This window comes from Fusarium keratoplasticum, chromosome 2 (genome assembly GCF_025433545.1).
Source record: "Fusarium keratoplasticum isolate Fu6.1 chromosome 2, whole genome shotgun sequence".
NCBI lineage: Eukaryota > Fungi > Ascomycota > Sordariomycetes > Hypocreales > Nectriaceae > Fusarium > Fusarium keratoplasticum.
Genome location: NC_070530.1, coordinates 2,013,453 through 2,039,013, shown reverse-complemented (window position 1 = coordinate 2,039,013; position 25,561 = coordinate 2,013,453). Strand labels below are relative to the sequence as shown.

General features: G+C 53.2%; 9 protein-coding genes across 9 annotated transcripts; 4 read left to right on the top strand and 5 right to left on the bottom strand.

Moving 5' to 3' along the window:
* Window positions 1-899: 899 nt before the first annotated feature.
* Window positions 900-1,692, bottom strand: NCS57_00255300 (uncharacterized protein; the record flags this gene model as incomplete). The annotated part of the gene is made up of 2 exons (XM_053052582.1): window positions 900-1,455; window positions 1,520-1,692. The coding sequence occupies 2 exons, from the start codon at window positions 1,690-1,692 to the stop codon at window positions 900-902; spliced, it is 729 nt and encodes a 242-aa protein (XP_052917828.1).
* Window positions 1,693-3,790: 2,098 nt separating this feature from the next.
* On the top strand, window positions 3,791-5,512 carry NCS57_00255200 (uncharacterized protein; the record flags this gene model as incomplete). The annotated part of the gene is made up of 1 exon (XM_053052581.1): window positions 3,791-5,512. One exon carries the CDS (start codon window positions 3,791-3,793, stop codon window positions 5,510-5,512), a length of 1,722 nt encoding a protein of 573 aa, XP_052917827.1.
* A 130-nt stretch (window positions 5,513-5,642) lies between these two features.
* NCS57_00255100 (SAM-MT-RSMB-NOP domain-containing protein) lies at window positions 5,643-8,343 on the bottom strand (the record flags this gene model as incomplete). The annotated part of the gene is made up of 3 exons (XM_053052580.1): window positions 8,275-8,343; window positions 8,005-8,213; window positions 5,643-7,947 (listed from the first exon to the last, which is right to left on the bottom strand). Exons 1-3 carry the CDS (start codon window positions 8,293-8,295, stop codon window positions 5,643-5,645), a joined length of 2,535 nt encoding a protein of 844 aa, XP_052917826.1. The 5' UTR covers window positions 8,296-8,343.
* A 1,050-nt stretch (window positions 8,344-9,393) lies between these two features.
* On the top strand, window positions 9,394-11,304 carry NCS57_00255000 (Fungal-trans domain-containing protein; the record flags this gene model as incomplete). Its single annotated transcript, XM_053052579.1, has 4 exons — window positions 9,394-10,087; window positions 10,136-10,571; window positions 10,619-10,910; window positions 10,960-11,304. 4 exons carry the CDS (start codon window positions 9,394-9,396, stop codon window positions 11,302-11,304), a joined length of 1,767 nt encoding a protein of 588 aa, XP_052917825.1.
* A 755-nt stretch (window positions 11,305-12,059) lies between these two features.
* On the top strand, window positions 12,060-14,270 carry NCS57_00254900 (uncharacterized protein; the record flags this gene model as incomplete). Its single annotated transcript, XM_053052578.1, has 1 exon — window positions 12,060-14,270. One exon carries the CDS (start codon window positions 12,060-12,062, stop codon window positions 14,268-14,270), a length of 2,211 nt encoding a protein of 736 aa, XP_052917824.1.
* A 363-nt stretch (window positions 14,271-14,633) lies between these two features.
* NCS57_00254800 (Phytocyanin domain-containing protein) lies at window positions 14,634-15,326 on the bottom strand (the record flags this gene model as incomplete). The annotated part of the gene is made up of 2 exons (XM_053052577.1): window positions 14,634-14,919; window positions 14,974-15,326. The coding sequence occupies 2 exons, from the start codon at window positions 15,324-15,326 to the stop codon at window positions 14,634-14,636; spliced, it is 639 nt and encodes a 212-aa protein (XP_052917823.1).
* A 1,576-nt stretch (window positions 15,327-16,902) lies between these two features.
* Window positions 16,903-18,419, bottom strand: NCS57_00254700 (Carboxylic ester hydrolase; the record flags this gene model as incomplete). The annotated part of the gene is made up of 5 exons (XM_053052576.1): window positions 16,903-17,432; window positions 17,486-18,003; window positions 18,057-18,127; window positions 18,179-18,243; window positions 18,299-18,419. 5 exons carry the CDS (start codon window positions 18,417-18,419, stop codon window positions 16,903-16,905), a joined length of 1,305 nt encoding a protein of 434 aa, XP_052917822.1.
* Window positions 18,420-20,016: 1,597 nt separating this feature from the next.
* NCS57_00254600 (GH43-C2 domain-containing protein) lies at window positions 20,017-21,737 on the bottom strand (the record flags this gene model as incomplete). Its single annotated transcript, XM_053052575.1, has 2 exons — window positions 20,017-21,518; window positions 21,584-21,737. The coding sequence occupies 2 exons, from the start codon at window positions 21,735-21,737 to the stop codon at window positions 20,017-20,019; spliced, it is 1,656 nt and encodes a 551-aa protein (XP_052917821.1).
* A 1,783-nt stretch (window positions 21,738-23,520) lies between these two features.
* Window positions 23,521-25,122, top strand: NCS57_00254500 (uncharacterized protein; the record flags this gene model as incomplete). Its single annotated transcript, XM_053052574.1, has 2 exons — window positions 23,521-23,683; window positions 23,738-25,122. 2 exons carry the CDS (start codon window positions 23,521-23,523, stop codon window positions 25,120-25,122), a joined length of 1,548 nt encoding a protein of 515 aa, XP_052917820.1.
* Window positions 25,123-25,561: the final 439 nt, after the last annotated feature.

Sequence of the window (25,561 nt, the reverse complement as noted above, 5' to 3'; positions counted from 1 at the left end):
AATCTGGGAATGCTTGGATATTTGCGTGATGTAATTCATGTTCGGCTATCGAATATCTTGCCGATCGTGACCCTCGCTTCTAGTCAATCGCTCGCTTACCACTCAATGGGGAGAGCCTGATGAAGAGTCATGAGGAGTCGAAAAGAGTAGACCTGAGTTGGCATGCATCGGGCATATGCGCTCGCTTGGTTGATCGTCTCCTTTGGTGTTGCCCTGCATGCGTGCATCAATGACCACCAGCCGCATTCGAACCTTGCAAAAGCCCCGTCGTCTCACTGCACTGCAGACACATAGATCCGCGGATAATAGGTTGAAGCAATATGCAGGTATGGGCATGACACTAGCCAGCCCCCAGCTCATCTTCGGCCTATCGCCATGGCCTCAGCTGCCCTCGGACGCCCCTCTTTTGATCATCCATCCCCCACTCCTCCAGCCAAGAAATGCTGCTGGCTTTGCTCGGCCGCTCGCTCGCTTGCGTGCGTGCGGCAACTGTCTCGTTCGGCAGGCCATTGGGTCTGTCTGTGACCATCCATGATGGGTTGGGGGTGCTCGTGGTTGAGTGAAATATTGCCTTCTGCGGCGTGGTATTTTGCTTGACTTCAAATACAAATATGCCCAACTTTGGTAATCCCCAACCAAATACTCCAAATGAAAATACTGCCAGACCGGGGAGGCTTCTAGTCCAACACAGGTGGAAACTTTGGCCCAAACTTTGAGAATCCTCGATGATGATGCCACTTTGGTCTGTTATGCCGGTAATACTCCACGCCCCAATTATGCAATGGTCGTGATGTTCGTAGTAGTCGTAATGATATGATTTGGCTGCATTGTATGCATGCCTTGCAGCAGCTGTCTTGTGTATGGATGGCTTTGGCAATGTCCGTCGGTCGTGGCCGCCTTCAGTAGCTGGGATAGTAAGACGCTGCGGGCGGTGGTGGAGGAGGCCCGAAGCCAGCAGGTCGCCTGTCTCGGGGCCCTGGCGTGCGGCGATCGAGTCGGGGCATGGGAGGAGGAGGTGTTTGAGAGTGAAGTGCGGCCGGGTCGCGGTATCCGACGGGTGCAACGGCAGCAGAACCACCGCCTCCTGGACCACCGCCGCCGGCGCCGCCGCTTCCGCTTCGACGGTTTACTTTGCGGAAGTTTGACAGTGAACCCAAGGGCGGATCCTTGACCGCGGGCTCATCCTCCGCCGGCAGGGTCAATTCAACGAGGCCAAAGAAATACTCAAGAACTTCGGGATATCGCTGTACGCTCGCTTGCCAATCTTCATCAATGCCGCGCTTGAGGGAAGCCTGAGCTTCGGCAATCTGCGTCGGGTGAGGTGGTGCGTGATAATAGTGATATGCGTGGGCGGTGATACGGTCCAAGTGGGCAGAGTGTGCCGTCTTACGTTGATCGGTGAGGAGGCGGAAGTACTCGAGGATGTAGTCCTGTGCATGTCCTCGGACCCAAGATCTGTCAAGATGTAGAGTTAGGATTGACTCGACGTCGGGATTGATAATCAGTCGGGCTTGCGAACCGTATCTCTGTGTATATCGACCGCATCATGCGGTCTTCGGCCTGCTTGACGGCGACGTCAAGTCCCTTGGCCTCGCAATCGCATGCCATTGACGCCGGAGCGTGGCATATCGCGCAATCGGGGTCCATCCTGTACGTGGTGGGCTTGCCAAACGGATAATTTCTGGTATACATCTTAGCGGAGGCGGCAGACAAATCGGCGGCGACGAAGCCGGAGAGAGTCGAGTCGAGTCGGGGAAAGTAGGTAGGTAGGTAGATGGGTAGGGTCGTGTGCAACGGGCGGTCAACTCATGACATCGACGTGAAGGTAGGTTTGAGATCCCCCTCCAGCCCCGCAGGCGTATTTCATGAGGTGTGATGTAGGAGAGAGGGCCAGTGATGACGAGATTGCACGACGTAGGCCGGGGATGGGGGCCAGGAAGTGTAATTGCAGAGGAGAGAAGAGTCAAAAACTGACCTACCAGTAGCTCAAAGGCACGAGCCGTCCGTGTTAGAGTCTGTCGGGCGTGGCGGTAAGGAGATAACGAGACCAGGCGTGAAAATGGTCTGGTATGCCCGTTCAACACCAGCAGACGGGGGAAGAGAGCAGCTGTTTCGCTGGAGCCAGTATGTATCCTGCAAGGCAAGCACCAGCAGCTCTCGGGGCTCGAGCTGGAAGGGGAGGGAGAAACTGAAGAGCGAGATGGAAGAAGTCGCGTGGGGAAGCGAAGGAAGCTATGTGGAGAGATCGAATGAGGACGGCCGGACCACGTCTACAGTCGTGGCTCGAATGCGGGACCACGGAGCGTATGCAGGCTGACCCAATGACCTCGAGCTGGTACAAGGGAGGGGTCGATGGCGGCGAACCGTCGTTGGGCGATGCTGCGGCTCTCAGGTGTCGCTGCCGGGAAGGGTGGTGTTGATGAGCAGCAGCAGCAGCAGCAGTACCACTCTGGGAGGGGGTGGAGGTCGAGCGCGAGTGGAACGTGGACGTGAGGAACTGGGACGAAGTTGACCGAGTCCGAGAGATGGAGGGCTGCTGGGCTGGGCTTCATGTAGAGAAGCGAGTCTCAGAGCTGAACCAACCGACGAACTTAAAAGAAGGCGGGAGATGGTCGGGCTTGACAAATGAGGAGTCGGTTGGGCTGGAGGTGGTGAGCCAGGGCACCGTTTGCCGAAACTGGACGAATAGAGATCGAGGTCAGCAGCAAGGAGCCCCAGCGAAGAGGCAAACCGGCGGCAGAGAGGGAACAGAGGACTCAGTCCACGGATGTGAGGGAGAGCACAAGAGTCTCGTTTGGTTTCGTTGGCGCTGCCGTCCGCTGCAACACCGATTCACCGCATTTTGGCGTCAGCAGCCGCTTGCTGCTCCATCACTATCGGGGGCTGGTCGGTCGGTCTCAGTCCACTTGCTGGCCGAATGGCAATCAGCGCCAACTATGGGCCATTACGGTCTGGCTGCAGGATCCCGACGGGGCGAGGCGAGACGAACGGCCAGGGGACGTTGGAGAGTCCATTGATTGGCAAGTCATCGAGAAGGGTCGCTGATTCGCGAGCTATCAGCATTCACTGTTAGTTTCTAGTATCCTAGATGAAAGGGCAGAATCCCATCAACAAGATACTGACATTTGCGTGGTTGTACAACCTGGCTTGTGCGTTCAGAACCGGCCAAAGCGTTCGGCAAATCGTACAGCTACTTCTCGGGTACAAGGTCCGTGAGGGCAATGCATCGACTAGTGGCAATGGGACGTTGATTGTGTCAGATGAGCGAAGACGGTAGAAACCCGGTATCGGCTATCGTCTTTCGCTTCCGGCGAAGAGGGACAGAAGAAGAAGAGGAAGAGATCCGTAGCTTTAAGATGAACGATCCTGACTGCCTTAGTAGTTTCACGAGAGAGTCCTAGATAATAACCTGAGGCATGCGCGGTTGCCTACATTCACTAAAGTCCTCTTTCCCTTTTGGGACCTATTCCTGACCACGGCGGGGAAGCGCGGTAACATTGCGATGAAGATTGGACGACAAGGAATAGACCAGGGCGGTCTTCTACAAATAGAGCGACTCGAAGACAGGATTTAGCTTAGTCGTCCCCTTCTTAACTATTAGACTTTCCTAGGCTGATACCCGTGAGATATCCGTCATGGTGTAGATCTATGGATGGCTCTCCTGTGAACGCACCTGCCCGCCCAGGCCCCGCTCTTATCGGAGAAATTTTGGCCAAGCTTTGGCGTCAATGAGCTTCAACACCACATCGTTGCTTGATTCAAGCAGGAGCTTGTCGCTCAATTGTCAGCCATGGCTCCGCGCTGTCCGAGCGCGTCTGCGCCTTTCCTCCCCTTTCTCTACCCGTCGCTATTTGCGTCAAGGCACGCTTTTGCAAGCGTAACAGCGCTCCGACGACGCTACAACTCGACCGTCAACGACCTCCCAGAGACACGGCTCAACCCAGCTCCCGACGACTATGCCGCCCCAAGCTTCTCCGATAAAGCCCAGCTAAGCCTATATGCTGGTCGAGGTGGAAACGGTTGCATCTCCTTCTTGCGTGAGGCATATCTCGCCGAGGGCCCTCCCAATGGCGGCGACGGTGGTCATGGAGGCAACGTCTACATCCAGGCCGCCCACGGCGAGACCTCGCTGCACAAGCTTGCGCGGAAGCGCTTTATCCGCGCGGGTCGGGGGAAACATGGTCAAGGAAGTGCAAAAAGCGGTACTCGGGGAGACGATGTCATCATAACGGTGCCTGTGGGAACGGTTGTGCGTGAGCTGGAACGTGAGGATCCCGTCGCTGAGGAGGAGATGGATATGCGGCTGTGGCGTGTCCAGGAAAAGCAGCGCAAAAGGGAAGAGCGATTGGCTGCTATGGAAAGGCAGAAGAAGGAAGAGGAAGGCGAAGAAGTATACGAAGAGGAGGAGCATGAGATTGAGGAGGATGAGGAGGAAGACCAGAACCCTGAGCGTCGCAAGTGGTTGCTATATCCCGGTCTATCCAAGACGGATGTCAAGCAAACCGTTTTCCCTCGACTTCCGAAGCGCCATCGCCTCTATAAGCAACCTCCGCCCAAGATCCATCTCGACCTGTCTCGTCCGACGCCCAAGCCCATCCTCCTCGCAACCGGCGGTATCGGTGGCCTGGGGAACCCTCATTTCACATCGCGAGCGCATCCACGCCCAATGTTCGCGACCAAGGGAGAGGACGCCATTAGCATGAAGATTGAGCTTGAGCTCAAGCTCCTTGCCGACGTTGGGCTGGTGGGTCTCCCCAATGCTGGGAAGAGCACCCTTCTCCGCGCCATTACCAACAGCCGTACTCGTGTTGGTAACTGGGCTTTTACGACTCTGCAGCCCAATATTGGCACTGTTGTTCTTGACAAGTATTCTGGTCGGCCTACTATCAAGAGTTATCGCCGCTATCCCGCTCAGATGGGACTGCCCGAGGAGGTCGAAACTGAGCCACGAACCCGTTTCACCATTGCTGACATTCCGGGTTTGATCGAGGGCGCTCATCTGGACCGCGGACTCGGAATTGCTTTCTTGCGTCATGTTGAGCGTGCTGGTGTCCTCGCCTTTGTCATTGACCTTGCGGCGGGCAATGCTGTCAAGGCTCTGGATGCGCTATGGCGTGAGGTCGGCTTGTATGCTCAGATGCGCGATGAAGAGGAGGCAGACCGCGAGATCGACTCGCGCGTTGACTGGGACCTTGAATCAGACCTGGACGGTCCCATGAATTTTCCCCCTGAGTTTGAGACTGGACTCCCTGACTCTACGACTACCCCTGCTCTTCAGATTGCTGGAAAGCCGTGGTTCGTTGTGGCGACCAAGGCCGACCTACCAGAAACCCAGGCTAACTTCAGAGAGCTCAAGGAGTACCTTGACGGCATCACCAAGGGCGACAAGCCGCACCCCAGCGGCGTCGAGAATGCCTGGACCAAGGACTGCACTGCCATCCCGGTGAGCGCTATCAACGGCCAAGGCGTTGACAGAATTGTGCACTGGACCGTCGGTCTTTTGGACGAGTAAATGGACACGTTGGGGAAGCCCCATGTATTATACCATCTGTATCAAGAGTTCATCCCTGGCCATGATTTAAACATTGTAACAACACCAAAATTTAATCAAACACGTGTACACCCAGTTTACCATTCTCATTTCACGCGGCCTCCTCCGCCTTGGTCTCACTCGCTGCCTCCTCCTTCACTGGCTCCGCAGCAGGCTCCTCAGGCGAAGGAAGATCCGCCACGTCGACCGCCTCCTTCTCACCAGCCTCGGCCTCCTTAGCTTGCTGGGCGACCTTTTGCTTCTCCAGAGTAACGTTGATAAGAGGGGAGGTGTCGTTAAAGATACGCAGAAGCATAGCAGACCGGTCCTCCTTGGGCAACATAAGGTTGAGTGAGTGAATGCTCTTCCAGATAGGCAGAGCCATACGCTCAGCAAAGTCGGGATCCGAGCCGTCGGGCTCAACACGGAGGACGGCGCAGCCCATACCGATGTCGCGAACACGCTCGCCGATCTCATCGAATCGTTCCCACTTGCCATCGTTAATGCGAGGGAACATCTCGATGAGGAGCTTCCGGAAGGTCTCCTTGTTATGGAGGTGGACAACGCGGGGCTCGCCGACGTAGCCCTGAAGGATGGGCATACCCTCAGCCTGGATGCGCCATCGGCAAACCTCAGCGGACGGGGCGTCCTGCTTCATGTACATGCGGACACCACCGTGGATGAACTTGATTCCGCGGCCTTCGTTCTCAGTCAGGATGTCCCTGAGGAGGGCGCTGGTGTAGTAGATGGCCTTAGCGGGCTCACCCATCTCGTTTCGCACCATGTACCGGTCATCGGGGAAGCGGCTAGAGATGTGGTAAAAGTCCTTGATGTTCTGGACAGTTGGGTGAGCTGAGTCAAGGTACTTGAAGGGCTCCTCAACAGGGCCGTTTCGGCGAGGCTTGCTGCCCTCCTGGTTCTTCGCCTGAGTCTGAGGAACAGGCGTGGCACTAGCTGACGACTCAACTTCGGTCTTGGCCTTCTTTGCGGGCTGATCCTCGGCATCCTCAGACTCCAGCGGCCTCTTATGTCCGTTGGTGGATGCATCCGCCATAGCGACATCCTCCTGCTTGGCTTCCTCAGCAACAGGGGCGGCCTCAGTGGCAGCGGGGACAGCCTCAGCCTCCTCCTTAGCCGGCTCCTTCTCTTCGGAAGCAGCCTCGGCCTCGCCGTTGGCCTTGGGCTGAGCCTGAGGCTTGGGATCGTTCTCATTTCTAGCCTTGAACTCGGACTTCTTTTCCAAAACAGTGATGAAGAAGCCACCGGTGTCCTGCATGTGGGGGTAAACTCTCATGCAGCGTTCCAGGGGTAGATCAGCGCAGTCAGAACCCTCAACCCGAGGGAACATGGTCTCGACGACTCTTCCAGGGATGACGTTGTCGGGGCTCTCCTTGGCAAAGTCCTCAACCTCCTTCCAGGAGCTCCAGATCCTGGCGCTCTTGTCCATGATCTTCCAGTCCTTCATGCCAGGGTTCCGCTTCAGGTTGGGCAGCTGGTCACTGCAGTCGACGATCTCGACGTTGTCGGCGCCGCCACATCGCTCAATGGCAGAAACAACGACGGACTCGTTCTCGACGGGGTTCATGCTGCAGGTGGAGAAGACGACTCGACCGCCAACCTTGAGTAGCTGAAGAGCTCGCACCAGGATTCTGATCTGAGTCTGGTGCAGACCGAGGGCGCTTCCAGGCTGCCAATCCTTCCAGATGTTGGCGTTCTTGCGCAGAGTTCCGTCACCGGAGCAAGGGACATCGGCCAGAATACGGTCGAACTTGAGATAGGTGGGCTTGCTGTTACCCTCCCTAGGGGGGAGCCTGATGGAGGGGAACTGAGTAGCGTCGTGATTCGTGACGAGAAGGTTGGGGGAAGAAAGTCGCTTCAGCTGATGAACAAGCATGTGGCCACGCTTGTAGTCAGAGTCGTTGGCGATGAGCATACCAGTCGCTCTTCCGGCATCGCTAGGGTCGGCTTCCAGATCGGCCTCGAGCTCGTCTTGCGTCTCGGCGCCCAGTTCCAGACCGTCCTCCTTGGCGAAAGATCGGAGAACCTTGCGAACACGAGCCTCCTCGCCCTGGTGGATCATCTCAAGCAGCTGCGCCGCCTTGCTTCCAGGCGCGGCACACATGTCCAGGACGGTCATGCCAGGGTGGAGGTCCATCAGCAGAGGAGGAATCATGCTGACGACTTCCTGTCGGCTAATGTTTCCAACGCTCGTCTCGGAGACCAGGAACTTTTGGAACGCGGCGAAGGGAGGGAACTTGCGGATGACGTTCTTGGGAGTGGTCATCCACCAAGCCAAATCGTCGGGGTACCAAGGCACAGGCTGGGGGGGCTCGACAGGGCGACCATCCTGGTGCTCGATGTTAACGATCTCGGGGATGTATCTGGTCTGAAGGAGGCCCTTGACGGTGAGGGCGTGACTGTGTGGCGATCAAGGTTAGCAGGCAGTTCGCGACACCGCGACACGTGAGACGCACCCTTTGGAACCGCAAAACCTGAAGCTGTTGGGGAGCTCGCGTCTGAGAGCCTCCCAGTAAGCATTCTTCTCCTCCTCGGGGAGCTGGAGCAAGGTGTCGTAAAAGCGCTGGAGCTTCTCGTTCTCCTTGGGGATGACGGGATAGTCTCTCCAACCACCTCCGGCCTGCGCGCCTCCTCGGCCGCCGCCGCCTCCTCTCCTGTTCTTTCCCTGTGTGTCGCGTCATGTCAGCAGAGCGCAATTGGCGCGTTAGGGGTCGGGGGGTGCGTACCCTGAAGCTCTTCTTGCCCATGGTCGCAAATGTTTTGGAGTGATTGAGCTGAGCTTTGCGACAGAAATTTCGACGGCAGAAAAAAGGTCCAGGCCATGCCCCGCCGCTTTTACGCTTTTCAGCACCCCGCCTGCGCGCTAATGCTAGGTTTGAGGCTGGGCTGCAGGTCCGTGACCCACAGATTATCCTCGGGGAGAGCATATGGTTGCAAGATATACTCGGTCTCTTGTTCAAGGTATGTCACATTTTCACTTGTTTTCTCCAATTCTTGTGTCTAGTTGGTTAAGCATGGGGACAAGTAATTATCAGTTTTCTCAGCCCTTGGTGGGGGCCGCCCACACCTCCCAACGAGAGAAGAGTGTTCGTATGTTCTCCTCCAAGAGCAGCTCTAAAGATATCATAGAAATAATAAAATATGAAATAAAATATCTCAAGCATTACCTTAAGGATATCCCTTATAATTTTAACATTTTTTCTAATCAGCTATTCTCATAAACTATTCTCATACAGTTGAGACCTTTGAAAGGAGTCAGAGCTCAACCTTGCACCACTAGGTAGTGCGCGACTCAAGGAACCAGAATGTGATGTATCTCGGTATCCGAAAGACTGGCATAGAAAATTGAAAAATCCACATTCATTGACGATTGGTCAATTGTTGCATCCTCAAACAATATCTGAGGCCAATAGAAATTGTTAAGCTGGCCAAGCCGAAGCCGAAGCCGAAGCCGGATACCCAGTTTTCGAGGCAGAATGAACCAGTAGAATCTACCTATGATGGCTTCGGTCCGAGCTACGGCACCTTAAACACGACGAGTTCCTCACCTTCAACTTATACTTGGACTTCACCTCATCTTTGAATCTTTCCCAAAACTTGAAATGAGAACCACCCAGGATCATCCGCCTCGACGGCCAAATGGCAGACCGGAAGCTTGTGATCCATGTCGAGCACGCAAAGTAGCCTGCGATCACACCCGACCTAGCTGTGATCGATGTCGAAAGCGAGGAGAGGCCAGCCGATGCGTCTATACAACGACAACTCCACGATCGAGGAGCAGAATTCCATTTTACTCGGAACAACCTGAAGTATCTTCTCCGTCATCTCAGTCTTCCAGGACAGTAATGCGCAACTCTGTTTTTGGTCCAGGTTATCTCGGGTCAACAAGTCATGCCTCCGTCTTTAAGGAAACCAGAGATAGCCTGTCCATCCTCGAAAAGCCCGACTCTCAAAATATTGAGTCAGACACAGCTCGGCAGCAATCCCAGTTGGACATTGGATTTCACGACCTACCGCTCCCAACCCGTCAGATGTGTCTTCTCGTTCTGCAGTATCTCCCTGGCCAGCGAGACGCCTGCATGGTCTTCCACGGTGATCCTTCGTCCGCCAGCAAGAAATCCTGGACCCATGTTGCGGTAGCTCGAATCGTTCAATCGCTTCAAGACATATTTAGGTACTTTGCTCAACACGATTCCCCTCTAGAAAAGGTTGCCGATGTGCTATGCCGCAACACAGCACGGCCTATGAGAGATGATTTGACCAGTGCAAAAGACTGGATGGACCAATTTTGTGGCCACAAACTACGATGGGAAGCAATTGGTCTACTCTGGGCTCATATAGAGGGCCTATCAGATGCTCTAGGGTCTCTTGATTCCCGCCAGCTACAGTGGATGCCGGGCAAAGAATCAACCGAACTTGCCTTGACTAGCCTGGGCTACTGTATCAAAATCTCACGTCACTTTACCGCGGGCAACGCCCTTCTTCTTGATCTCTGCCGCCGAAAGGGTACGCTTGGGACGTTGATTTATGGAGATGCGAGTAAGTCCATGGCTGCATGCCTGAGAACCAGATGCTGAATCAAGACAGGCTCTACGTTCTGGGATTCGCATAGCTTAGCTGTGTCCATGATGATTTTCCTCGGGCTTCACGCTCAGGACGGTGCCTCAAAATCACAAGTCCAGAAAGAAGCACCTTCATTCTGCACCGAATACAAGCGGCGTCTTTTTTCTTACATCTTCTTCACCGACAAATCCGTCGTTTCCTTCTCTGGCAGACCCCCACTCATAAGTCGCCGCTACTGCTCAACTGCGCTCCCCTTAGATCTTCAAGATGAGGATTTAATGTCGGACGAGGCTACTCTGGCCGAGGCTATGAAAACGCTGGACGACAGGGGATGGCAAACCCAAGGAAGGGTTCGCAGCGTCACGCTCATGAGGGCACGCATAATGATGTCTTATGTCCTCGATGAACTGGTCGAGATTGCACTCGGCAACGATACTAGTATCACGCTCGATTACCTCGAGTACGTTGACTGGCTTCTTAGAGACACATTAGCTGACATTCCGCCAGAAGCATCAAGGCACGTCAACTCAAAGTCTTTTCTGAATACCCCTCGAGCCTAAAATACAACCACGAGGATCTATCCGACCCCGATCTTGACATTAAAATTCTTTATGTCAGGATCCTGACTTATCTGGCTCATCTGCGAAACATCTTTTTGGTGGAGAGGCTGCTCCTCCAGCACGGTGGGGTTGACGAGGGCAACTTGCTTGCCACCAGCTTTGATTTAGTCAGAGTCACGGTTGTCCTCTGGATACACAAGGATCGATTCGCCGAAATGCGGCGCAATTTCGAATGGCTGGTGAGTTACCGCGATTTAATCGAGTGTCAAGTTTCTAATAGAATAATAGTTGATGGCTTATGCCGCCCCTGGGGGTGGCATCCTCTGTCAAGAGTTACTTCGACCAACGTTCTATGGTACTCACCCCCTAAACTCTGAGCTATCACGGTCGAGTATCGTCCAACAGCTGAGCTTGCTTGCTGCATTTCTGAATTGGGTTGGCCCGACTGCCCCAAACAGCATCATGTGTAGCGACTGTCAAGCTATCATTCAGCGCGTGCTTGACCAGCATCTAAACACTGTTGCAGAAAACGACAGGGATCTGGAGTCTCTGGGATCACTACTGCCGCATTCGTTGGGGTTTCGGTTTGATTTGTTGAATACCTTTGACTGGCTCCAAAGTGGCATACAATAGTGTAATGCTGCCTATCACGCAACCCTTTGTTTGATCCTAGACGCTACTCCACAGACGGGGCAGAGCACCTTTGAGAGGGCATCGAGAGATTTTTTTTGCCAATATTAATCTATTGATCCGTATCGCCAATGACTGCTCGCCCTTGCAGCTCCGCCGATCAGGGGACTTGGGCTAGGCTGGTCTCTAGCTCGGCGCGCTATTGATGTGATATGCGCCATTCTAGATTTCTGGGCCAGCTGAAACAATAACGGTCTTTTTTTCATTTACTGGGGGGATTCGGCTGGGGCGAAGAGCCCGAGTAGTTCAGAGACCAGTGAGTACCCCTGCATTGACAATTCAACCGATTGATCGCTTCTCGCCATGAACCAAGCTGCTGGAGACTCCAAGTCAACTCCACAAGACCACACGACATGCTCTCCATCTCGTAACAACGCCCCGTTGAAATTGTGGAATGTCGCCAATCTTCTTCATCGGGAAGATCGGCCGTTGAGAGGGCTTTCCAAGTGCCGTATCGGGAATGGATAGCCCGGAGCCGTCCGTGAAACTATTTGAAAGCCACAAGGCTTCGCATGCCACTATCGCCGTTCTAGCGCCTCTACATCAGCTCGCCCGTGTAAGCCAGCTCAGGGGCGGGTCAAGATGCTCCCTATATGAAAGGCTCATTCATCCTCTGCCGGGTCTTCGAGGCTCCATCATCCAACTTTTGTTATCCGCTCTTTTGATCTTTTCATTCTCTCGTTAACCACTCGCTCACGATGCGTTCCATCGTGGCCCTGGCGGCCTTGGCCCTCTCGGGTTCTGTCCAACTCGCCTCAGCTAGTGTTTGCAGACCCAGCGCGACTACGGATCTTACGACCACGACGACGTCTACGAGTGCTCCCGTGGTGACCAACGAGCTCAAGGGCGCCAAGTTCGCCCGCAGAGCTCCCGATGGTGGCATCGTTGACTTTGAGGGAAGCGGTGATGCTCAGCATGCGGAGGAGGGATACAAGGGCGATGGTAGCAAGGATAATGGCTGTGTTCAAATGCATGCCGACTCTGGTTCGAAGCGAGCTCTGGGTCCGGATGTTGGCATCTCGCAGCAGGTGACTGGTCTGAACCCGTCTACCCCCTACACTATCCGGTTCTATACCGCCATCGTCCTCTATCCCCAGACCACGGAGAGCTGCTTTATCAGAGCTTACCTCGGTGGTGATCCCTTCTATGAGCAGGCGCTCTTCACCTCGGGCCCAACTGCGGCCTACAGTTCCGTCGTCAGGCAGGCCAGTGCCCCGGCCAGCTCGGCTACCTTTTCTATTCAGATGCAGTGCAGCGGCGGCAACGCGGCCATGATCTACGTCGACTCCATCTTCATGTCCAACCAGGTTACTCCTCAGAACATTGACGACTATGACCTCGTTGGTGATGACGACGATGTCGAATCCCCTACAACCACTGCCGATACCGAGACTTCGCAGGCCAGCTCTACTGGAACTGTGCCTCCTGAGACCGAGAGCGAGACTGCTACTAGCTCTGAACTTTCTGAGACCGAGAGCGAGACTGCCACCAGTACCGAGCCCCTTGGGACTGAGACTCAGACTGCTTCCAGCACTGAGCTTCCTGAGACGGAGAGCCAGACTGTCACCGGTACTGAGACCTCGCAGACTGAGAGTGCTGAGACGACTGCTACTACTAGCGTGGAAACTTCTCAGACTGATGTCGAGGCTGGGACGACTACCGGTACTGAGACTGGCGATGTCGAGACCAGCACCACTGCTAGCACCGAGACCAGCGACGTTGAGACTGGCACCACCACCGCCACCGAGACATCACAAACAGAGGCTGCTGAAACTGGCACGACTACTGCTTCTGAGACTTCACAGACTGAAGATGCCGAGACTGGCACAACTACTGAAGCCCAATCCACAGCCGAGAACGAGTCTACCGTCACCTCCCAGGAGGCATCTGAGAGCACCACTATTTCCGAGGAGTCCACCACTGTTTCCGAGGAGTCCACCACTGCTTCTGAGGAGTCTACCACTGCTTCTGAGGAGTCTACCACTGCTTCTGGGGTATCCACCACTGCTTCTGAGGAGTTGACCACTACTTCGGCAGAGTCAACCACTGCCTCGGAGGAGTCCACCACCATCAGCTCAACTACATCCTCTGCATCATCTGAGCCCACAATCAGCAGAATCTGTGCCAACGTTGGATCCAACCCTGATAGCGGCAAGGGCTGCGACAAGAGACCTGTCACAGCGGACCCAGATTACTACTTCTCTTTCGTAGGAAACATTGAAAAGGAGCAGTGTGCGGCCCGCTGCCTCGGTGATGATGAGTGCGGCCATTTCGAGTACCGCTACGTCAATGATTGCCACAAAGAATGCCGCATTTATTCCGCCAGACTGTCTGCCGACTCACCCACCGGTCCTTCTGGCGATACAAACATCTGGGCCTACGACCGTAGCTGCGCCTGGCAAATCCCCTGCTGGCAGCCTCCGGCTGATAACGTCTGCTTAAACAAGTTTGCCGACACTCCAGAGCCGACTTGTGTCCGCCAAAAGGCCACGCTCAAGCAGTGCGCCCAGCCCTGGCTCAGACTCACCGTGGCAGACTGCACGCCCGAAGAGTCGTGTGCTGGAGCCTGCGCGACCTACACGGGCTGCGTCGCCTTCTCCCTGTCCTCCGATCCGAACGATCAGCGCAACTGTCTGCTGTACACGGACCGCGTTGAGGATATCTCGGAGGCCGACGATTCCAGCCTCCTCGAGTTTGTCGACCTCGACTGCTATGCCTGCAACGGCAAGAACATGGCTTTAACCACCTACGCCCAGCCTAGGGATGACAATACCCCCAAGCCTGATAACACATGTGCTGCTCCGAACAATGCCAACTTCTTCTTGGCTACCCCTGGGGCCAACACTGCTACGACTCTCTTGACCTCGACCCGTGCTGCCACTACGACTGAGGCTGCAAACTTTGCCTAGAACTAGTTTCTCATAGAAAGAGGGAAGCTAGAGGTGTATGAGGATGGAAGATCGTTCAGACGACTAGCCATGGAGAATACTCAGGTCTATATAGTCACCATTCCTTAATGTATATTTTTCTTTCAGTTCATTTGCATGCTCTCAGCATGCTTATAAACTTATCAAGTGTATTGATACATTCTCAATTGATTTGGGTATTCAAAGTACAGTCATTACATGCTGGCTAGCAGCTGTGTTTCAACTTGGATCCCTTGTGAATGGCTCTAGGCCGGCGATCCGTTCTGCTCTTGGCAGTAAAATTCCTCCATTCTCACAGACAGTGACCATTCTCATAGTCTGATCCCATCCCCTTTAGATGTCCGTTTACATCATCAGACCGCCAAAGAAACCAGCCATGGCGACACCCAGGCTCATGAGTCCCCAGCGGATCTCACCCCGAGCCTCGATGCCGGCGTTGGGTGCCGCGCTCTCGGTCGAGCTGGCGGTGCCGGAGGCGGCGCTTCCAGTCGATGTGGAACCCTCAGAAGAGCCTGAGGAGGCCGTGGCAGCAGGGCCAAGCTCGCCGCCACCAGTCGACTTGGGCTCGACGGTCTCATCAACGTCGGCAGCGGCCTTCTTGTAGGCGGCAAGAGTCCTCTGACCGCTGGATCTAATGTACAATGTTAGTATACCATCAAGCTATTGAGTGTCGCGGAAAACTTACGGAGCATTGATGACACCAACCATGCCACCCTGGCAGTGGCCCTGAACGGCACAGTAGTACCAGATGGGGGTCTCGGCCTCGACGGTGACGGTAAAGACCTCATTGCTGACCTTGTCCTTGACGTCAAAATCACCGCTGAAGAAGCTCGTGCTGTTGAGGGGCTCGCAAGGCTTGTCGAAGCTGCTCTGGGCGACAGAGTGTGTGCCCTGGTAGAAGTGGAACTCGACCGTGTCTCCCACGGCGGCCTTGAGGTCGGCAGGCGAGAAGGTGAGACCTCCGTCGCCGACCTTGACCTTGTGGACTTCGGCGAGAGCGGCCGGGATGAGAGAGAAGAGGAGGGCAGAGGAGTGCATTGTGATTGATTGATTGATATGCTTGATGGTGAAAGACGGGTGGACAAATAGAGATGCAAGGCTGGCTTGTATATACAAAAGATGAGTGTGATTAAATTGATTGATGATCAAAACAAAACCGAGTCAACCTTCAAGCTCTTTATACTCTGAATATCAAGACCAAAAACAATGCAACATCCCCAAACTCATCGAGGGGTTAGCCTCAAACAGGGATGAAGCAAGAGGCGGCCGCCCCTGGACGCATCTCTTACACAGCCACGACGACGGACAGTTTGATGCGCCCGAGTCGGAGTATGAGCCAAGCAGCGTTTCACTCACGCTCTGAGGGCGCGCTTGATCAAACCGGAAGCTCCCAAGAGCCGAGGCCTTTGCCCTCGTATGCACTAATTGCCCTTTGAATTGCCTTTGGCGCCGGCAGATGCATGCCGTCGAAGCGACCCCCAGAAAGGGACAAGGTTTCACCAGGGCAAGGGTCTCAGGCCCAATTGGAGACGATGCGACAGCCGTCATATCCTGCACAGCCTCTGGCCAGCCAAGCTTTGCATCCATGCTAGTGAGGAATTTGGTTTGGCTGGGCGAATTGAAACTCTCAAGGCATGGTAATATTTGAAATCATGCCGGGTGGGAGAAGCTCTCCAGGCCTCCAAGGTGCAGCCATTCCCCTCCGTGTCTGTGTATCTTGGAATTCTCTACCCCAATGGCAAATGCATCGTGAATGCAGCGTAGACGCAGTAATGCTGACGTGTGCCATGACTGCTGACAGACAGCGCAGTCACCTTTGTCTGTGAAATTCAAGCTGCACATATACATGGCTTAGCTCCTGTGCATAGCATACAAGACAAAGGCAACTTGGTGCGCTGTGTTTCAGTTCTGCATTGTTTGTCTCAGGTTTCGTTTCCATAAACAGATACATGACCCCAAAATGCAAGTTGCAAACAGGGTTAATTAGCTTAGAATACATCTCGGCAGGCTGTTAGCCACCCTAGAGGATCACGAGAATGGACGTGAAGGATGATGCACACAACCATCAAGACTGCAGGTGACGCCAACAGTAGAGAATGGGCCATACTATAATACATCAAAAATCGTTTTTATTGAATTGATTGGCATTTAGTCTCATTCCCGTTGGCGCTGGCACTTGATCCGTATCACATCCGATATTTAACTATCAATGAGACAACCCTTGGCGTAGAGGATTGATATATTCAGACTCAAACCCCAACTTGATCTTTAATATCAAATCTAGACTATGAGCCTATTAAAATTTATATCAAGTTACCGAGTAAAAAAAAGACGGCATCAAGTTGCTGCATATTTCAAAGCATTTGGCCTCATGGCCTGGAACCTGACAACAGTCTGAGTGGCCATCTCAGCTGAGTGTGTCTCAGATAAAATAATGCACGGAAAGTGAAAAAGATTTGTTATAGTTACTTTAGATCAACCTCGATCAAAAGAGTGCCCTGGAAGATCTCAAAGCACCAAAGGCCTAGGCCGCCATCAAGCAGATCGATATTAATCATGCTTCAGCTCGCCATTATACTAGACAGCTCTACAGGCTCATGTTCATACCCCGGAATTACTCTACACAACTCCAGGCCTCTGGATCCCTCGAATCGCCCCCTCGGTAGACGTTGTGTAATGGATAGCGGCAATGCTTGCGCTGAAACTCCTCGCCTAGACTGGTCGTATCGTTGATGTATTTTGTCCCCGTGAGCGTCTCGGGTGCGATGCCCTGCTCTACCCAGCGTACTATGGCCGCGAGGACATTGTGGTCGGCGTCCATGTGTGCGGTAGGACCTGACTGTCCAAAGTTCCATGCCCCTGGACCCAGAGCACAGTGATTCATACCACCGATTCCGAAGAAGCGATAGGACTCGTCTAGCTCCTTCAGAGAAGACTGCATGGACCTGGAGACATGCTCATAGTACGTCTCCGAAATTCTACACGTAATCACCGAGTCCATCTGGCCGTGGTACGTAATGACCTTTCCACCTCGGTTGCAGAAAGGGCTTAGATCACCATTCCACGCGTTGAGCCCAAAGGGTTCTTGGCCCAGAAGTATGGATAGTCTGACGAGTTGAGCGTGGCTGGGTCCCATTCTGGTTCCTTGAGGTATATGTGTCGAATCAGCTCGCATGACAAGGATACAGGGGCGCCACTGAACCATATGGACGCCGTGTTGTCCTCGGAGCCGGGGTTCATGGCGGGGTAGACAAAGCTGCCGTGGTTGTCAAGGAGAGGGCTATAGATCTTTCTGACGGTTTCTGCCTGTCCCTCAGTGAGGCAGACTTTTGTCTGCCCACCTTTGCAAACGAGGCCGCTCGGGTCGTAGTGACAACACTCTGCAGTTTCAATAACTCCATCAACAACTCCGTCGAGACCATCACACTGACTATACACATCTCGCTGAATGAGGGGCCACATGGCCTTGGGCACAAACCTGGGGCTAGTGACGTTGCCAGTGAGTGGGTAAAAATGTCCAGCCCAGGAGGTCAGGTTGCCCATGGCATGCGCTGGAGCCCCGGCGACGATACCGTCAAAGTCGGTCGGGAAGTCTTGCGCCTCCTTGAAACCCTGTCGCCCCCCAGAGCAGCAGCCAAAATAGTACGACCTGGTATAGGGTTGGCCATAGAATATTTCGGTGATCTTTTTCCCGACAACAACGCCAGTGTGTACACTAAAGATCGAGTCAGACTCTGGTGGAGACGCCTTGGAGACAGTTTCACTCACGATCGATATGCAAAGTCAGCAGTCGGCTCCGTGCTGTTGAGTAGCGTTTTGACCGTTGTTCTGTTGTGAACCTAGAGATGTAGTTAGTCTCAGTAAAAGCCTGGCGCTTCCGATGCCCATACGTTGTTTGCACCGGCCGATGCGAACCCCTGAGTCATAGTGTAAGCCATGTCTCCATACGAGATACCTGTATTGGCATTGTTAGCTGGACGTTGCCGTGTTTATTAGGGCATACAACTGACATCCTCCCAGTCCCCCGTTGCCAACACTCAGAAATCTACCGGTCCAGTTCCGTGGCATCCAAGCCTCCATACTTATCTCGCTGCTGGGAGAAGTCTTGACTGTGAGGGCGATACGGCGCATGTCTGCAGTGACTACCTGCCACGCCGCGCCGCAGGACGGGTCCAGGCCTTCGATGGTCAAGTTCGTCCCTGAGGTTACATACTCGGAGGATCAGACGGTTGTATTCTCCAACTGTAGGTCTGAGGAGATGGTGGAGCATGTGGAATCGAAAGGGGTTGTCACGCCGGTGGTATATGGTGCCAAGGTAAGCCAGGCTGTCCAAACTGTGAGGGAGAACATGGCTTGTCAAAGAGATCTGAGTCACTGCCTAGGAAAGGGATGAGCCAAGAGGCCGGGATATAGACGGGGGGCAAAAGAAGGTGTTTAAAGAAGCCTTGGCTCTTCAAGAGAAACGGGTCAAGTCCCTTTTATACCCGGTACCTAAACGGAAATAGTCTCCCTTGAAGTTCCCTGCCACCTTGATTCTTTAGTTCCTTGCATAAGATGGGCTGTCTCAGATATACTGTAGCATTCAAATTAAATAAGATAGCCTCTACATCACGGAATAATCAATGTTCTACTCCACAGCTGACGACACAGCTGCCCACTAACTTGAGAGTGTGCGCACGCTAGAAGATACCGTTGTTAAGGCGACTTGAATTTTCGTTTATTCGTATCAGGCACCTCTGAGATGATGGGATGTAGTCTGCTGCTGTTGATTCATGCTACCCAATCGCGTAGTTTCCGCCTGCTGGGGTGGGCACCTCTTGACAGGGGTTGAATGAAATCCGGGGATTTGGGGAGGGGCTTTGACATGGAGGCTGAGCAGGCAAAAGTATTTTATACCGTGTGATGCGTCATATTGGACGTTAGCTATGCCGAATGCCGAGTCAAGGCTCAACTGTTGGCCGGCTCATGCCCCTCGCCTAGATAGGGATGCCATCACATCGTGTACAGATGAATCAGAGAGGGCAAAGATTGCTGATTGAGTGATCCGGGCCTCAGACTGCAGTTGAGTCCCCTGCTAGAGGATTGACAGGGACCCCAGACTCTGCATTCGCAAGGTTGCGCCATCTCGCGGGGGAGCAAGTAGCTGTTGCGGGAGATAGACTCCCTTGGAGCCGAGTAAATGAGCCTAAATGATAATAATTGAGGACAGTGGGTGAACCTGCTCAGCTCACATATTCCGTTCATCTAGTGGCGCATGTACAACCTCGCTCAACTTTGTACCGAAGCAACGAGGGCGCAATACACTGATACTCACTGTCCAGCCTACAGAGAATGATTACCCCTGACAACCAACCACGTCACTCTTCCCGATTCCTTGTCCGGAAGAAATCCCATGGGGCGGGTATTCTACAGATCAAGGGAACGAAAGCTAGTCCCACGGGGAAGCTGAATCCTTCAGCCAGCAGCTCGGAGAGGGTCGACTTTCAGGCACCTTTGATTTCCTCTCAACGGGGCGCACCTTGAGTTTTCCCATAAGTTATAGACAGCATCTAACAAGGACGAGTATGCTGTACTCTTGAGCTCAGGAGGTCAGCCAGCATGTCAATCACGCCAGAAGTCGATAACCCTACTCCTATACGGGTAGCTCTTCTCACCAAAACCAACAGAGCAGTAGCAAGATGTTCTGGTCTAATAATGTGAAGTGATACTTATATAATGACGAAGCGTACTAATCAAACGTCTGTTTTATACAGATTGAAATATCCGTAAAGGTGCACTCGTGACTGGCGTCCCCTTTCTTGTTCGTGGCGAAGACACCCACACAAGGACCAGTAAAGTCCCGATCTGTCAGATCCAAGATATCAATATTGCCAGCCAACACCCAGCCGGTGTCTCCTGCCTCAGGGTGCTCAGTCATCCACGTGAAATCAAGGTTTGACTCCGAGTACATCAACCTGAAGTGAATGTCAAAGGCGCCTGTTGGATTTCCCATATCCTTCGGCGAGGCGACTTGGGTACGATTACATATGGCCTTGGCTCTCCCGGCGTTCTTGACTTCAAAGTGAATAGAATGGTCGGAAAAGTCATAGAAGACTCTTGCATAGCGGTGTTCGTCCTTGAAGCAAGCCAGACCCGCGATCACCGAAGACGAAGATTCCGCCTGGCCTATAGCGAGAACCGCACGATCTTCTCCGTGAAGAGAGCGTTTTCTTCGGCCCACGAAGGACACGGCAGCCGAGGGTTCGGAGAGATCTGTCGAAGATGCTTGGATGGTGACCTGTTGAGCATCATCACTGATTTGATAGGCGCTGAGGTCTGGGTCGCGTAGGTAGACCAAATCAACCGTGGGATTCAGACGAGAAGGAATGTTATCCTGTTTACCCATAGCGGGAAAAGACTCAATGGGTTGCTGAATCACCGGCCACGAATCTCCGGTAGGCCATTGGACTGGCGTCAGGAAGGTTTCACGGCCCATTCCGTATCGTCCCTGCTGGTCCTTTCGAACAGCTAGGCACACGAGCCACCAGTTACCCTTTGTATCCTGGACCAGGTCTCCATGGCCGTTGTGCTGGATGTACTTGTAGCCACTACTCCCGGGGCATGGTGCCAGAACGGGGTTGTTAGGACAGTCCTCGTAAGGTCCCCAGAGGTCTCTAGAGCGGGCAGCCGAAATCTGATGGCCTTCGAATGTTCCGCCCTCGGCAATGAGGAGGTAGTACCAACCGTCTCGCTTGTAGATGTGAGGGCCCTCGGGCGTGATCTTGCTTGAGCCAGTCCACATGAGCCTCGGGGGCGCAAGATGCTCGCCGGTATCGATATTGATCTCAATACCGTGGATGGTGGGTTCCTCTACAAGATCCTTGCTCCATAAACATCCAGCGATAAAGACCCGACCGTCATCCTCAAAAAAGAGGTCCGGATCAATACCCCAGAAGTCCACATAGACCGGGTCACTCCACCGGTCAGACGCGATATCATCGGTGAAGATGATAAAGTTCTTTGTCCCGACAAGCTCGGAAGGATGCGGCGGCTCCTCGCTGGGCTTTAGCTCTGGGTCCAGGTGACAAACGTTTGTGCAGATGATATACGTCCTCCCACGATGATGGCGAATGGTTGGAGCCCAGAGGCCTCCTGTTTCAACAATTACATCGCTGGGAGGGCCTTCTAGCTTGTGAAGCCGTGTGGTAGCTGCCGCCAGGGAAAGCTGGGACGGCCGGTTGATGGCGTTGCCTACAACAGTCAGTAACCATTGCTTCGTACCCACGAGATAGGACCTGAATGAGATGACAACGCACCAATATGTTCCCAGGAGACAAGATCCTTTGAAGCAAAGATGGGCAGGCCAGGAAATATATGAAAGCTCGAGTTGACAAGATAGAAAGTGTCGTCGATACGGACAACCGAAGGATCCGGCGCGAAGCCGGGAATAATAGGGTTATTCTCGCCCATGCTTTACCAATAAATACAAACGATGCCAGTATTTTTCTGGGCGAAAGAGGGGCAGTGTTTGGGTGAAATACGTATAAAAGAACTTGAGCTGTCTCTGAATCGCCTCAACGAAGTCACCGCTTTAAGAAAGGGCAAATAACCGTCCGGCTAAACAGAACAGCCCACCACTCGGGTAAACTGATCCTGAAGGCGGGGCAAGTTTATAAAGAGACCAAGGGGTGGCCTAGGAATGAGGGCAAGCTGCATGAATGCATATGCAGGTGACCGAATAGCACAAGATGTTAGTGACTCGTCCTGAGGGGGTCAGCGTAAATCCTGAGGAGCAACTAAGTTGTGCTTGCTCATGTTCAAACAGAAGCTCAGTAATTATGTGAGAGTGACAACAGCCCTCTATTTCTTTAACTGTCATTCAGACAAGCTAGCAACTGAGCTAGAATCATAGGGGATCCTTCCTACAGGATGATGCATGCATGAGATTCACATGAACAAAGATTGTCTTAGGGGAGTTCGATTTCGTCCTCAAACGCGCCCCGGAATCTTAGGGGAGAGAACTCGGAAACGCCTCGCACCGCAAGCTTCACCAATATGTCTTTTGGTGCTTCAACGCGTAAAAGAATCCGCTGCGACCGACTCTGCTCTGTACTAGACCCCAAAGGACCCCAACTTCCCATGATCGGCCCGTATGGCGTCGCAACCACTCCTATTGCTACCTCGACAAGTTTCGGTGCTAGATTTACCTGGGCCACTCTGAAGCCCTGATCTCCTGGGCGGACGCCAAGAATTATCGACGATATCACATAAAGCGGCGCTGAGCAGATCAGCGTCAAGGTTCAATCTGATAACCAAAGTGAGACGGAGTGCCTTTGCAAGGGCCGACGCTGATGCAGTGTCCATTGACGAAGAGACTGTAGCGAGTATCGGCGGTAACGGAGATGCTGAAGGTGGAGAGTTGACTGGGAAGACGGAACTGGCGTCGGAAGAGAACAATACTGCCAGGGTTTCGGGTGCCGCCATAGCCTGGGAGGAAAATCCAGCTCGCACGACCGTCCCATGAGCTATCCATTGTGCGTAAACAGAGTCATCTTGTCAGTTTTGATCAGACATCTGGTCAGAGGGGTTAACCGACCCGTGTACAAGAAGAGCAATGCTAGCAGCAAGATGCCCATATCAAGACCAAAGTGTCCATCATTAGTCTGTCTCGCACTTCTTTCTCCCGAAACATGTCTGCTTGCGGGGTTGCCGATAACAAGGCCGTATGGCCTCGGGTGATCATAGCCCTTGTACTACGAATCCCAGGGACTGCTCTCAGCCCATTACTCCAGCTGTTCCCCAAGGACCGATCAAATCCGTAAACCCGCTCATTGGCCCTACTGTAATCCTTCGTGGCTGCCAACTCGTCGGACTAGCAGCCGTAAACACTGCGATTGGCTTAATGCGAAATCTGATCAACCACAGCTGAACCTTGCTGCAATATCTATGCATGAAATTCAGCCAGAGCGGTTGATCCCGGCTAAAGTCTTTTCGTGCTCAGCTATACCGAATAGCGATGAATAATGAGAGAAAAGACGGCAAGTCTATCAACGCACTCAAATATTTTCACCACGGACTTGTAAGTATCACCACCCAAGAATCCTCGAAAATGACAGTCAAACTGTGCGTTTCGGAAGACTACCCCTCAAGAAAATGGCTTCAAGTCAGCGGGAAGCCTTTCCTTGTCAGGGGAGCCGAGCTGCAGAACTCGTCACTTTCAAGTGCAGAATACATGGAACGCGTGTGGCCCACCATGGTGGAAGCCAATATCAACACTTTGCTTGGCTCAGTCGGTTGGGAGCAGATTGAACCTGAGGAGGGCAAGTTTGACTTCGAGCAGCTCGATCTCTCGATCCAGGCGGCTCGCAGACATGGGCTTCACTTGATTCTTCTCTGGTTTGGGGCATACAAGAACGGTTCGTCCTCAGCTTGGTTTCACCAGTGGGTAGTCACTAACACATATGAACTAGGTGCTTCGACGTACACACCGTCATGGGTCAAGACGAATCCAACACGTTTCCCCCCAGCGCTGGTGAAAAACGCATCCGGTGGTGTGGATATCACCCACACTCTCTCGCCTCTGTCTTCTGAACTTGTGTCAGCCGACGCCAAAGCATTTACGAAATTGATGCAACATCTTAAGCAAGTCGATCAAGAGCATTCTACTGTCATCATGGTTCAGGTTGAGAACGAGCCTGGACTTCTTGGGGGCTCCCGCGACCACTCTTCGCTGGCTAACAGAGTGTTCACGTCCCCAGTGCCTAAGGACCTGGTTGACTACTTGCGTGAGGACTGGGGTGACCTCGAAATCACTTTGAGAACAGAGTTGGGGGGCTTCAAAGACCGCCACATTTCTTCCCATGACCCCTGGGGGTCGGTGTTCGGTCCCAACACAATAGCAGATGAGCTGTTTATGGCATATCACTTTGCCAAGTATGTTGAGACTGTGGCTGCAGCGGGAAAGGCTGCCTACTCGCTCCCCTTCTACACCAACGCTTGGCTCAGTGCCGGAGACGAGGCAGATCTACAATTGCCCACGCCTGTGACTGGTGGAGACGTACCAGGAGAATACCCATCCGGAGGCGCGGTGGTCAAGGTCCTTGGCCTATGGAAGCGTTTCAGTCCAACCCTGGACTTTATCTCCCCAGATATCTATGTTTCCGACTACGCAGGTATCTGCCGCAAATACCGGCGTAACAACCAAGCGTTGTTTATACCAGAGCAGCGCCGAGACGAGTACGGCGCCAGGCGAATATGGCATGCCTTGGGGTCTCATCAGGCCATTGGGACAGCCCCTTTTGGAATTGACACTCTCGATCCTAAAGAGAATGCCTTCAAGAAACACTACGGACTACTAAAAGAGGTGGAAGCTCTATTGTTGGCCAGTTACAGCAGGCCAAACTCGAGCGTAGGTTTCTTTTTCGACGACCTGTCACCTAATGGGACCGATCCATCCCCTTCCATTCATGCCTCCATTGCGGGCTGGAACTTCAAGATCGAGAGGGCCGGTGTCCACGGAAAGCCTGGCCCTGGATATGGCATGGTGATTCACCTTTGCCAGTCCCGTTTTCTTCTCGTCGGCGAGGGGTTTCAGGTGATCTTTTCTTCACCTGATCCAGCCAAGCCCTTTACGGGAATTCTGCATTTTTGGGAAATGAAGGTTTCCAACAAAGAGCGAGGAGAGCTTCAGGCTTTACGATGGCTGAATGGCGACGAGACAGCCGGTGGAAAGTGCTTGGTGATGCCGAGTGAGAATCCCGACTATGCAGGGTCATTCATACCTGTGACTATCCCCGCGGGGACCATGATTGCTGAGTGTGAGCCCTACGCATTGGATAGGATTGTTTTACAATAGATATTTATTACAGTGCCTGGCTTTCAATCTCATTTGGAAACTGGAATCTTGAGGTATATCTGCGTTTCAAGCATTCATTTTATTACCGCTATCACGGGATAAGCTGTCTTATACAGACCCAGCTGTGTTCTTATTGGGATTCTATTCTTTGTCATTGTGGCGGGTGACCTATTTCAAAAGGTCAGTGGCATTATTATTCAGACAGGGTCGGTAGCTATAGGGGATGGCCATCTTCTGTCCTGTGGGGGGGGCTTCTCTTGTGTTTCAGTGTCGCATGTGAAGAGGCATCGCTTTCTGTCTTGAACGTCTCTAGGGGAAAGTAGATTTGTGGGATACCCTCCACAGATATCGGAACTACCAATGACTCTAACTATCTGCTAATTACATAAGCTACCTCGAGTGCTAAACCACACGAAAACAAATCCCGATGTGAGAAAAT